This window comes from Engraulis encrasicolus, chromosome 1 (genome assembly GCF_034702125.1).
Source record: "Engraulis encrasicolus isolate BLACKSEA-1 chromosome 1, IST_EnEncr_1.0, whole genome shotgun sequence".
In the NCBI taxonomy this organism is placed as follows: Eukaryota; Metazoa; Chordata; class Actinopteri; order Clupeiformes; family Engraulidae; genus Engraulis; species Engraulis encrasicolus.
Window position 1 is genome coordinate 27,315,687 of NC_085857.1, and position 15,000 is coordinate 27,330,686.

General features: G+C 40.1%; 1 protein-coding gene across 1 annotated transcript in view; it reads left to right on the plus strand.

Annotated features, from left to right (window-relative positions):
* Nucleotides 1-15,000, plus strand: part of aplf (aprataxin and PNKP like factor) — a 128,844-nt gene that overhangs the window by 52,428 nt on the left and 61,416 nt on the right. Inside the window, exons 5-6 of the mRNA XM_063208426.1 lie at nt 11,348-11,588; nt 12,028-12,157. Of these exons, the coding sequence (XP_063064496.1) occupies nt 11,348-11,588; nt 12,028-12,157 (371 nt within the window). The remainder of the gene's footprint in view (nt 1-11,347; nt 11,589-12,027; nt 12,158-15,000) is intronic.

Sequence of the window (15,000 nt, forward strand, 5' to 3'; positions counted from 1 at the left end):
ATTTAACTCTCCCTGTGGAATACCTACCCAACTTGTGTAATGAGTTTGTATTGACATCAGTGCCACTGTCCTGAAATTCCACCTAAGAATGATCAACAACATCGGTCCCGCGTGGCTTTCCTCATCAAGTTAAATCCTGTACCAGTACATAGAATATATGTGGTCTATGAGACCTAGGGTGACCATCTCCGTGACGGGTAAAAAGAGGACATACTTTAGGACGGGGGGGGTTGTGGGTCCTTCCCCAAGAAAAAAATGTGTTTCTTAGATGCAATTTCATGCATTTTAATGCATTAGTGTCCGGCTTAATGCTGTGCCTTACGCCGGACAAGGCACTGAAAAGACGGATGGTCCATCCTTAAGACGGATGTCTGGCCACCCTAATGACACCCCATGACTGACATGCCATTTGCAAGGCACCTGGCCAACATACATTACTCTAGGGACGGTAATCAATATTTGATGCCTAAATTAACTGTAAGTCACTTTGTATAAAGGTATTGTAATGTCATGAACAAATCCAAATATCCCTACGGTATACCTTATCTACTCCTTCCAATCAGTCTTCATTGAATATGTGACTTAACTCCACCTTAGATCATTAACATAGGTTTAAATCGTTATATTAGAATCTTGTACCAGTAGGTGAAATCTTGTGAGATCTACCCTTATCCATGGCTGAAGTGTAAGGCAACTAACCTTACACTGCTCCAGGCATCTAACCCCATGTTGTTATCTAACACAGTGCGATCCGGTTCTTGATTGTGATTGGCTGATAGGCGTCACAGATTGGGTGTAAACACACACCATTCCAAACGAAGAATCTACACACGTTTAACTTACATGCTTACGTCTAAGTTGATGACGAGAGTCTGGTGCAGCTGGGATAGGGAGAATACAGGAAGAGCACCTCTTTGTAACGTATCATCTGTGTGGCTGGGGTATCAGTGTGATTGCAAAGACGTTTCATTCCTGTATTCCTCATTCCTGTATTTTTGTTTAAAAAAATTGTGTCTGGTAGCGCGATGAACGCACAAGCGCCCAGTAGTGTTGCTGTGGTAACCAACCACTTCCTCACCTAACTCCATGTTGTTGTAAGTCATTTCGGACAGTGGTGTACAAACTTAAATGTCCCAGTGGAATACCCACCCAACGTATGTAATCAGATTTCATTGACATCAGTGTTCTCAATTCCGCCTTAGATAATTAACAAAACCACTCCCAGTCAGATTTCCTCATTAAGTTGAAATCCTATCCCATACCAATCCTGTACTTGAATATGGGTGGCTTCCTATCATGGCTGACATGCCATGGACCTAACCAGGGACAGTAATTAACGTGTGATGCCTAAATTAGCTGTACATTACTTAATTAACACGAAATTTAATGTAATATACATATAACTAGAAATGCACTCAGAGAGTGCAGACCTCCGCCAAGGAAGCTGTTTGATAGGACATTTTACACAAGTTCCTCTCTATTTTTTTTTTCAAGTCTTTCTGACTTCTTTTTGTGGAGTTAGAAACTGGAATGCCAAAATTTGCCCTATCCCTCAATGGTGAAGAATCTTTAAAAAATCTTTAAAAATCATGACCCGCATCACCACCAAAATTTTATCACTTGTTCCTTTTGACATTTCCAACAACTCCAAAAAGTCCACATCCATTCATAACTTTTTGAGTTATCCTGCTGACCAACAAACAGACAGACAAACCAAAGCGTCAAAAAACACAACCTGCTTTGGCAGAGGTAAAAATCTTAATTTCCCTGTGGATTCCTGTAATCAGTCATTGACACTGCTGTCTGTGTCACCGTGGTTAATTAACAACACCGATGGTCATGCACGCCTGTCCTCACTAACCTGTTTCCTGGTCAAGTCACCGGCTGTCACTAGCAATCAACAGTGTCTCTGTCTTCCCAGCCTCCAATTAATCACCCTGTGACACACACACACACACACACACACACACACACACACACACACACACACACACACACACACACACACACACACACACACACACACACACACACACACACACACACACACACACACACACACCTCCTCTCTCTCCCTTCCACAGTCACTACCAATCAGCATTGTCTTTAATTAAACGGCACACAGGTATGTAGATCTACACACACACACACACACACACACACACACACACACACACACACACACACACACACACACACACACACACACACACACACACACACACACACACACACACACACACACACACACACACACACAGTCATGTGAAAGGAAAGGGGGTGGAGAAAGGTTCTTGATGAGGTCAATGAGGTTTGTCACAGGGTGTCATAGGGGGCATGCTGTAATAATTCTGCTAGGAATTAGGATGATGACAACAATAATAATAATAATAATAATAATAATAATAATAATAATTTTAATTTAACAGTATATGGGCCAATGATGGTTTTTTTTGTAGCAGACGTCAAGTGGTACAACCACAGGTAATGTCCATAAATTAATTAGTAATTTCAATTAATGTACAATTAATGATTTTGCTTCTGAGATAATCCAGTAAAATAATAATTATAATATATTTTTCCATACACTAGTGACATTTGCTGTGGTTGCAGCACCCCAGCATCTGTTACTAGAAAACCGTCATCCACCCCTATGTAACCCGATAATAGCAATATATTATGATTATAATCATCAGTCCTTGTCGGCACCTTTGTTGTTTTCATCGATGAGGATCAGTGAGGTTTGTCACGGGGGACATAATAATACTACTAGTAATTATGATGATGACAATACCAATTATAATTTAATAGCGTATACATAACCTCAGGTCAACCTACACTGTCCACAACCAGTATCAAACTCATGAATGGAAGGCAAATGCAGTACACTACCCATGCAGGCGGTAAGTTCACTCAGTGCATCTGCTAGAGTCATTATAACGACGACCATAGTAATTATAATTTAATACAGTATACATAACCCGAGGTCAGACTGCACATTCCACTGGGCAGTCCTAATTTCATGACTTCTGGTACGGTATGCAGACACGTTACCAAGTCTGGCTGTTAGTTTAATCAGTGTGTATCTTTATCTGAGATGTAGGGTGGGACGTTTACACACCAAGCGCTGCTAGCTGGCATCAGTATTATAAATAATTAATTGTAATATTATGATTATAATCCTCCCTCATCAGTGCTTGTTGTCATTCCAGTTGTCATCTTCATCTCCAGCACTCACACATGTCTACTTGGGTCTACGTAACCCTTGTATTGGTAATTGAGCCTTACTCATTCTTCAATCGCCTCAGTCATTTATGTAAAACCAACATTATTTCAGCTTCTTTCCTCAACCAATGCTATGATTGTTCGGTACCTTATTTGGTCCATAGCTGTGATTTGGGGTAATAATAATGTATAGTCATATTATTTGTAAAGCTTTGAAGAGATGGGGCTACAAACATTACAAAGTCGTTACAGATTGCTTTGCCTTTGTGAAATGTTTTCTCATGTCACCTGAAAGAAATGCTCACTGTTACAGTCATGGCCTAGAGCAACAAACTAAGAGTGAGCAAACTTTTTTGTCATGTGTAACCCCTGATAAATACCCTCTGACTGATGCCCTGTATGTCCCAATGTGGCATTAATTCATACATGTGTTATTATTATTTTTTCCACATACCCTGGACACTGAAGTGCCCTTAGGTAATGGTACCGGTATCCCATGATATATATATATTTTTTTTACTTCATTGCAGGCCATAATGAAAGAGTACAGGGACACATCTTGCCCCAGGGCCTTATAGGCCAGTCAATCTAGTGTTTGACCCGGGACAAATTGCAATAGTAATCATTCCAAGTTTTTGTATTCCCTAGGTATGTCTAAATAACAGATTAAAAATCTACAGCTTTATATTTAGTGGAACATCAAAGTTGGAGATTTACCATTCATTTTTCCATAGGGAGACAATATAGGAGATATTTGGGGAATAGACTAAAATTTTAAACAATGAGATATCAATTTGAAACTTTCACAGTAATTTACTCAAGCAAAGACAAAGATTTTTTGTATCACAAGTTGTCTGAAATATGATAATCAAATATGCAAATGTGATCACATCTACTTAAATAATGTATAAATTATGCAACAACGGGCAAAACATGAAACAAATTGCAAAAGTAATAATTTACACTTTTTATTGATACTTAATCCACCCTACATCACATATGAAAAATCTACCTTCATCACTTTAGTGGAACATACTTTTTTGGAGGTCAGAAGTAGCAGATTTCCAATGTATTTTGCCATTTATTCAGTTGGTAAAATCGGATACTTTTGACCTTGAGAAAGGTATGTTCCACTGAATTGATTAAAGTAGATTTTTAATATGTGATGCAGAGGGGTTGAAGGATCAATATAATGTATGAACCATTACTATTGCAATTTATTTTATGTTTGGTCTGTTACCACAGATTTTAGCACATATTTCAGTACATATGACCTCATTTGCATATTTCATCATATTTCAGAAAACTAAAAATTGTTTGCCTGAATGTGAGTTACCAACTGTGAAAGTTTCAAATGAATATGTCATAGTTTAAAATTTTACCCGATTCACCTATTATATCCTATATTGTCTCCCTATGGAGAAATGAATGGGAAATCTGCCAACTTTGACCTTGAAAAAAAGTATGTTGCACTTAATATAAAGCTGTAGATTTTTAATATGTGTTACAAGGGGGTTTAAGGATCACTTAAAAGTAGGAACAATTACTATTGGTATTTATCCCGGGTTTGGGCCTTTTCTAGAATGACTGGCCTATTAGTTTGTTTACCCCTAGTCTAGAATGGATGTTGGAGAAGGTTGTAGAGGAGATTGTGGACCTTTTGTAACGCAAATTCAGACACAAAGCTGACACAAAGCTGTTTTCCATCACCTTAAATCAATTAAGCACCCAAGTCTTAATTCAATTTCTCTTTACCAGGTTTTCTTTTGTCCGTCTGTTTTGAACATTAACCTCATTACCTTTGCCAACAAAGGAGCTTTCAAAGAACATAGGAACTACAACTAAATAGTCTTGATTGAATTTAATTTAAGTTGTTTGGTTTAATTAAAAATTGGGCCCAGAGGTCGGAATGTTCTTGATTTGAACCAGAATTACCCATCAAACATCTTCCGCCAGCGCAAGGAAGACTCAAGTGTCCTCTTAATTGAACGCCCCCCTTTTTTATGCTAAATGTTTTTTTTTCTTAACCGACAGGCTTGCTCCCATTCATCCTTTTTGCTTTCATTCAGTTCATAACAAAGCCTGCCAAATTGATGTGCACCGCTCACAACATTAAGACTCCTGAAGATGACGTCAAATTATAACTCTAAGAAGCATCCGATTTGCTTGGTTAAGAAGCACATTTTATGGGCTTTTTCTGCCTTTAATGGACAGGACGGTGTTAGATGGTGACAGGATATGAGTGGGAGGGTGAGGAGGGGGGAGGATTGGAAATAGCCTTGGGCCAGAATCGAACCTGTGTCCCCGGCGTAACAGTATACAGTGCCTCAGCTGAGTATTATTTCTAACGTTGTTTTACAACACATTGCATATGCTTCTATGGGAAACATTGCACACTTTCGCATGTAAATGACTAATTTACGCATTTGTGGTAAATGTAATTTTAGTGGTGCAATGAACCACTGTTGTACTCCACGCACAATGCTCAGATTCCCGTGCTGTGCATAATGTCTGGAACCGTCCATTGCAGGGGTTCCCATCCTCATGTTCAGACAATACAACTCTGTAACACTTTATTTTAGGGATACATCTATAAGCACTAATACATACAATGTTAATGCCTGCATAAGTAACTTGTAAGGCATGTTCTAAGCAAACGCTAAGGCCTACTAGGTCCTTACTAAGGTTAAATTGGTAATGAATCCCTTATTGTGCATGAACAAGACATTTGCGAATACATGCCTAACAAATGTTTGATTTTGCTTTGTACATGCCGTACAAATTACTTATACAGGCTCATTGTATGTATTAGTGCTAATAGATGTATCCCTAAAATAAAGTGTTACCTACAACTCACATGAATAGTCAACCGCAACACAGCAACAAATATTATTTAGATTCTTAGATAGTGATGTCAGGGCCCACTTGGAATAACTTTGCCGCCCACAGTTTGAGAATCACTGCTCTATTGCATATGCCAGTGGTTCTTAACCTGGGGTGCGGGCACCCCATGGGGGTGCGCCAGACATTTTAAGGGCTGCGGGGAATTTTGTTTGTGTTGAGGTTGTGACCAAAATTCTGCTTCCAAACGTTATAATTAGGCCCAATCAAGACCAAATTAAAACGTGTTTTGGTCCCCATATGAAGTCATTACAATGTTGATTAATGTCTAAAGCTAGAATTATTGTAATTAATCACTCAAATATTTTTTTTAGTGCGTATACACGCGTAGCCGCTTAGGTTGGGGGTGCGCGGCTTGTCTTGGGCACAGGTTAGGGGGTGCTTCAAGAAAAAAAGGTTAAGAACCACTGGCATATGCCCCTATTTCTACTGCAGAACAAAAAGGTCACTTTCCAGCAAGGGCGCTGGAACGATTTCTAAAGTGGTGGTGCATTTTCTTTCTTCATTCTTTATTTTTTTTACAATGTTACTGCTGCTGCACTCCACTCATTTGTCTGCACTAGAAGTTGATATTAGGAACCCAAAAGTGGGGATGCAAATGCACCACTGCATCCCCCTTTCCGGCACCTATGCACTCCAGTGAGCTGGGCTTCTTGGCTCACCGGTGTGGTCCACCATCTGTTAAAGTTGGCAGACCTGGGGGGGAGTGATGTTAATGCACCGTACCAGGAATGGGTACTGTGCCCATGGGAATCCAAGTTCAAGTCCGAGTCCGGCCTGGGCCATTTCACAACCCTACCCTACCCTACCCTACCCTACCCTTGCGCGCTTTCTCTCTCTCTCTCTCTCTCTCTGTCTCTGTCTCTGTCTCTCTCTCTCTCTCTCTCTCTCTCTCTCTCTCTCTCTCTCTCTCTCTCTCTCCTACCCACTGTTTAACCTGCCTCTCCCCTCTGCCCTATCCACAATACTGGAAAGAAAAGGCCCAATAAAAATGTTGGCAGACCTGTCCAGCAGACAGTGCCTTCGGCAACGTTTATTTCATATAATACCCAATAACTTACCCAAAATTGCTGCAGCAGGGTGAAAAAGGCATTTTAAGTAATTTGCTATGGAGAGACTAGACTCTCCATGGTTTCCTAACCACATTATGCACGCCAATTTAAACATGCAATTCTAATGGTGCTTCTGTGCTCCCTCTGTAGCAGAGTGAGACATATTTTAGTGATTTGCCTCGCTGAGGCTTTTCATGGTCCATCCTTAATCACATTTTGCATGGTGTGCACTGATCGGATGAGGTTGGTGAGGAGTCCATCACAGTATCTTTGCTGGGCTTCTATCTTTTCTTCTTCTATCTTTGCGGGGCTTCTCCCAGCGTGTTATAGATAAAGGCACTGTGTACTGCAATGTGTAATGTGTTGAGCTGAAATAATTCCTACAAAATTATTGCATTGATCATCACTTCATAATGCCAATTCTAGGTGAAAGAATGGGTGAAGGGCATTTTAAAATTTGCTCAAATTGAATTGGGCAAAAAACGTAACATAGTGAATGGCATTTTGTTGAGGGCTTCTGTGGACCTTAACTACATTGTGTCTGCTGTGCTCTCAACAATAGTGAGGGCGGTCCACATTGAGCTTTGTTTCACCGAGTATATGGCTGACCTACCTATTCAAAATAATACATTCATTAAGGTTGCCCTCTGCAGTTACCGTGCTGCCCACCCGACATGCCTTTCTGAAAACCTTTGCTGTCATAGAAATATTTGTTGTAATTAGAGATGCACCGGATCCTGATTTTAAGGATCCTGCTGGATACCGGATCCACTGCTTGAGATCTTGCCGGATCCGGAACAGGATACTGGATCCTACGAAAGGGTTGAAACACATAGCCAACTCGCACACGTGGGACCTTTTTATTACGTTGGCGCGCAAACTATTTTTGAGACTCATTGGCTTACTGCCACACTGCTTTCTACGGCCGCTTCCAAAGGGCTTTCACTCCATGCAGCGATTGGGGTTGTGAAAGACTGACTGAAAAGCCTAGGCTACGTAAAAAGTAGAGATGCCCCAGATCCTGATTTTTAGGTAACTGCCGGATACCGGATCCACTGCTTAAGATCCTGCCGGATCCGGATAGTCTGAAAAACCCTATTATCCTGCCGGATCCGGAACCGGATCTTGGATCCTGTACATCTCTAGTTGTAATTTTGCTTTGCTGAGGCCCCAGTGTTCCATGTCAATATTGTGTGCATTGGAAAATTGTGAGGTTGTGAATTTAATATTGTAATTTCATTAAATAATAAATATAAAGCACTTTTAATCCAAAGTGACTTATAAAAGATGTCATAAGCAGCAGCAACAATCAATCAATCAATCAGTCAATCAGTCAACCAATCAACCAAAATGTATTTATGTAGCACAATACCACAATTATACAGTTGACTCCGAGTGCTTCCAAATGCACATACACGCAGACATGTTCTCACATTCACACAGCAGCTCTGGAGGCTCAGGGGTGCATTTGAGAAAGTACACACACACACACACACACACACACACACATTTGATTACTTTTATTTGGACCCAAGAGACAAGCATTAAGGTACAAGATCCAAATATTTTGGAATAGGCTATTGACAGGCTGGCAGATTTTAAAAGACTTACACACTTACTTATGCCAGCATTGTTGTTACAAAAGATGAAACATCATTTAAGGATAAACAAAACATCTTCGTCTCCATATTTGCATGCTACCTATTATAGCTGAAACAGAGCAAAATTTTGCTAGTGTTTTTGCGCTCCCTTTCTGCAGTCCCGCAATCTGCAGTCCTCTGACAACATTCTTATGTATGTGGCCTAAGCTACCAAAAATTAGGACTATTAATTTGCATTGATATCCAAGCTGGAGGATGCGTTCCTGTAATGGTTGGTATTTCAGTAGCTTGGAATAATAGCAGGTGTCCATGTAAAGATCAAAACAGCACGCAACCTCAATAATAAGCACAGAATTATCTGAAGTGTTTACCATTACAAAGTCTGGAGTATTTGGGAAGTTTTTAAAATAGTCATTATCAACATCATGGTTATGGTTAAACCAGTCCATTTTCACAGTATTGTGTAGGAAAAAATTGCAGTCATATCCAAGGTAAATGTTTTTCAAGTCTTTTGCAACCAGACTGACAAGGCGGTCGTGCCTGGCCACATACTGTCCTTTGTAATAATGGCATCCATTTAGAATGTGGGCTACAGTTTCATTCTCGTGACCATGTGTATGCCATATGCAATTTGGGTTGAATCGTGAGGGGTACCATGTTGCCAAATTGTATCTAGTTGGGAGGCATTGTAGTCTTGCTTTAATTGCAAAAATGAGGATTTCTTCTGATATGGACTTGTTTTTTAGGACAGAATGTGATACTGACTGGTCAGCAAATTGAAGGTGCGCTAACTTCCCCTGTAATTTTAGACTTTTCCAATGTTGCACATTTTGTTCTTGTTTGTGATGTAGGATGGAATGTCTAATGTTCTTAATTTGTAGTTGGCAGGGTGAGTTATTTGAATTCAAAACCACCAGGGTGGATATCTGATGATTAGATACAATGTCTTCTAGCGCTGCTGCTGTTCCATCGGGTCCCAACCAGGAGAGTTCTACCCCTGTGCGTTGGCAAAGACACACACACACACACACACACACACACACACACACACACACACACACACACACACACACACACACACACACACACACACACACACACACACACACACACACACACACACACACCAATCAAAAAAATACTGCATTTATACGTTACAGATAATGCAATATTTTATTGGGAATTATAATATCATGAATGAATGAATGAATGAATGTCTTTATTGTCATTGTACAGGTACAACGAAATTGGTAATGAAAGCATTGTCCTTTTGCATGTCCTATACGTATTACAAGTGCATCCTATTTTCAGAAAGTACTGTTCATTATTAACAGGCACAGAGATACTGTGGAGTCTTGTCAAGGTATCTTGACCTTTTGGCATCAAAGTCTGTTTAGGGGTCTCGTCAAATTATATCTATATATTTTTAAATCATTTATATTTTCTATATATTTAACAAATCTTCATGTTTTGTGCATCAGAAGAGGTAATACGGGCTTGGGGCCTCTCTTGCTCCATCTTAGTGCAGTTGAAATTATGTTTGTATAGAGAGATCAGAGATCAAAAGGCCTTATTGAATGAAAAAAATGTTTTTAGTTGTTTTTTAATCATATTTTATTATTTATGCTTTCTACATATTAGATAAAACGTTGTTTTTTGCATCAGAAAGATGTCCTACGGGCTTGGGGTTGAAGTTGAAGTTATGTTTGTACATCTTCAGAGATCAAAAGGCCTTATATAAGAAAAAATATACTTTATAATAATTATATATTTTTAATCATATTTTATCATTTATGTTTTCTACATATCAGTTAAAATATGGTTTTTGCATCAGAAAGATGTCCTATGGACTTGGGTTCCAGCTTGTTGAAGTTGAAGGTATGTTTGTACATCTTCAGAGATCAAAAGGCCTTAAATAAGAAAAAAAAAACATTTCATATCTGTATTCTAATTATATTTTATTATTTATGGAAAGATGTCCTATGGGTTTGGGGTCCACCTTGTTGAAGTTGGAGTTATGTTTGCACATCTTCAGAGATCAGAAGGCCTTAATGGGTGTCTTGGTTGTTTGATCCTTATTTTAACTCTTATGGACATCTCTGCAGGATACCTTTTAACAGACCTCTTAGGTGTTTACTTTCCTATAAACAACCTTAGCCCATAAACCAGACCACACCTGGAATCAAACAGGCCTTTATTTTGAAAATGGACCCGGTTAAAAGTAGGAATAAACAAAATGAAAAGGGAACAAACAGTCCTTAATTGTAAAGCTTTCTAAAATCTTTAATTTGTTCTTCTATCAAAAATATCCTGATATGAATATTCAGTACAAGGACAAAAGAGAAGGGGGGAGTGAGAAAAAAACAGTTTGTAAGGGACAGACTAAAAAGTTTCTAAATTTGTTCATGTGTTCATCCATTGGAAACAGACAGAATTTCCAGGACACGACATCCAGAGCAATAAAAGAAAAAACCTAGTCCTTTTCAGATGGACCGACTTGGTCTCACAGAGGCATGTGGGCCCAACTAAACTGTTTCTAAATCCGTTCCATTTGTGTTTTTCCATCAGAAACAGCCAGAATTTCCAGGACGATGAGAAAAGTGGGAGTGACGGTTATCAAGGGTCAGAAGAGGAAGTGAGGTCATCAGCCAATATGAAGACATCAACCAATGAGGAGCTGGATCGGTCCATATCCACTCTCCAGGGTCGAGGAGGCCAGTCTGCCAGTCAGCAGTCCACAATATTGGCCAGCTTTGAGGGGAAGAGCTTGGTGGGGCCCCCTGATAGTCCTCCATCTTCCAGGCACCAGGTATATTCACTTCTAGATTACATTGCTTTACATTAAATTGGATTTAGCAAATAACTCTCCTCCATCTTCTAGACACCAGGTATATTCACTTCTAGATTACATTGCTTTACATTAAATTGGATTTAGCAAATAACTCTCCCAGTATGGATGATGATGATGATGATGATGATGATGATGATGATGATATAGACTATGATGATAATGATGATGATATTGATGATGATGATGAGGAGGAGGAGGAGGAGGAGGAGGAGGATAATACTTGATGATGATGATATTTATGAGGATGATGATGATATTTATGAGGATGATGATATAGATGATGATGATAATATTGATGATGATGATATTGATGATGATGATGATGAGGAGGATAATATTTGATGATGATGATATTTATGAGGATGATGATGATGATGACATTGCATTGTGCCTGCAGGATGATATGAGAGAGGAAAGGTCTCCATCGCCTCCACCGCCTCCCCAGAGGAGCAGGACTCTCCCAGCATGGATGATGGCCAACGCTGCCACTGGGGATCAAGCAACCAAGAGCCCAAGCACCAGTAAAGGTGACAAGCATATACACACACACTAATGCCACACACACAGACGCACACACACACACACACACACACACACACACACAAGCACTAGTAAAAGTGCCAGTCATACATGCACGCCTACACACATGTGCACACACAACTGAAGGTGCCAGGTCATTCACACACACACACGCACCTAAACGTGCCAGTCATCTCTACACACGGACACACACACACACACACAACACACACACACACACACACACACACACACACACACACACACACACAACACACACACACACACACACACACACACACACACACACACACACACACACACACACACACACACACGTGCACACACAACTGAAGGTGCCAGGTCATTCACACACACACACAAACGCGCACACACACACAGCTAAACGTGCCAGTCATCTCTACACACACACAAAATGCACACGCGCACACACACACACACACACACACCCACACACACACTCCCCAAGCCCTTTTGCGTCTCCAGGGCAGGCGGGAGTGGTGACCATCGGGATGATTTGCTGTCAGGGCCTCTGTGGTGACGTTGCCTAGCAACAGGTGTAATGGCTAATCAGGATCAAGCGCTTGTAATTTCACAGCGGGGGGGGGGATGAGAGTAGTCGGGCACGCACCACCATCTCCACATCAACAAAACACAAGAACAACCCCCTCCAGCACACACACATACACACACACACACACACACACACACACACACACACACACACACACACACACACACACACACACACACACACACACACACACACACACACACACACACTACTCCATTAGCTATTCGTTCCAACATTGATATCATCAAAGTGGCCATTTGTGGTGATGTATTTAGGGATAATAAAACAATAAAATAGACCCCTAGAAATACTTGAATTTGATGACAGTGGTAAGATTGTGATCGGACATCAGTAAATGTGATAAATCATTTTATCGTAACATTTTAGGGAAAGAACCTTTTCCAGAACAAAACAAGAGACCTACCTCAACCCCACATCCTCATCTCCATTAGCGATACATTTCAGCAATGATACCATAAAAGAGGTTGTTTGTTGGCCCATTCAGTCAGGTATGTTAAATTGGTTAGGAGCAATAAAATAAAGAAGAAGGAAAAGTTTGTGGTAGCGGTAATATTGTAAATGGGCAGCGTTAATTACGACCATCGTCAAGACCTAAAACCCCCCACGACTGCATTAGCGAGGAATTTCAACAGTCATCATTCAAGATTGGCTACATTTACATGACCTTGTTAATTCCAAATAAATAATTCAGAATCAAACTATTCTGTCGAGTTTACGTCTATCTTTCATTTAATTCTGAATTGTGAAGTGCTTTCATGAAGTTTTCAAAGCGGAATTAAGCTTTATTCTGAATTAAAGTGTGTCTCATGTAAACGTAGCCGTTCATCATCAAAGGGGTTATTTTTGTCCACTTGTAGTCATGTCCATGAAAGCAATAATAAAGCCCTAGAAACTGATGGTGGTTGTTGTGAATTTGCAAACCCAATTGATATAAATAGTGCTGCCATGACCTTTTCATTGAAAACATAATTGAAGAACGGCCAACCCCTTTGACCATCGCTACGACAAAAACAAGACCACCTACATTTCCATTATCGATTCATTTCAACACTGATATCATGTAAGAGGTTATATGTGGTCCCCTGTGGTCACATACATGATGGATAATAAAAGCAAAGAAAAAAATAGAGTTCATTTGAAATGTCTAATTATCAGCTAAAGGTTGACTACCCCTTCATATAGCGTGTGGGTGCTTGTGCGTCTGTGTGTGTGTCTGTGTGTGTGTGTGTGTTAATGTGTGTCCTATGGCTAAGGGGTGTGTGTGTCTGTGTGTCTGTGTGTGTATTCTTGACAAAGCATGTGTGAAATGTATTAATTGTGGTGCTTAATATCCAGGACAGAGGACAATTTCTGTGAGTGGAGAACACAAATGATGATAAATACTGTGATAATGAGCACTTTGAAGTATGGCACACTGTATCTTGAAAGGCCGGCTCTCTCCAGGAACACCCTAATTTCACAGTGGGGGAATGCACAACAACACCCCTAGGGATTCATTTCATTTCAATTATTTAATCAAAGAGATGTACTGTACAAAAAAACTCCAGAAAAAAACACGAGACCCTAAAGGTACACTGTGTAAGATTTTAGTTGTTTATTTCCAGAATTCATGCTACCCATTCACTAATGTCACCTTTTTCATGAATATTTACCATCACCCTAAAATTCTAAGTATTCATTATGACTGGAAAAAAATGGCACTCTTCATACATGAAAAGGGGGATCTTCTCCATGGTCCGCCATTTTGAATTTCCAGAAATAGCCATTTGTAGCTGCAAAAATGACTACTTGGGCCATACTAGGAAATATAAGTTTATTACATGGTAAACTTTCATGAAAAGATCAAATATGGCAATAGGCAACCAAGTTTCAATGAGCAGCATAGTTGCAATACCTTTTTTGACCATTTCCTGCACAGTGTACCTTTAATGAAATAGCGCGAGTGCAAGAGGTTTACATGCTGTTCAGTTGTCCTATTGACACTAGACAGCCTGCGTGCATGACATGTTCTAGTATCCACGGGAGTCAGCATCCCGTCTCAAGCCTTCCCACCCATACATTTCAATGGGAGCCTGTTCGTAGCACACGCACGCCCACATAGAAAATAGACTCGACTTCTATTTTCAAGTTGCAACATGAGCCTGTCCTTGCCACACCGCGGTTTGGTGTGAAAGGAATGATCCGTTTTCATGCTTTCTAACCACTTTGGACTGAGCACGGATACATTTGGACACG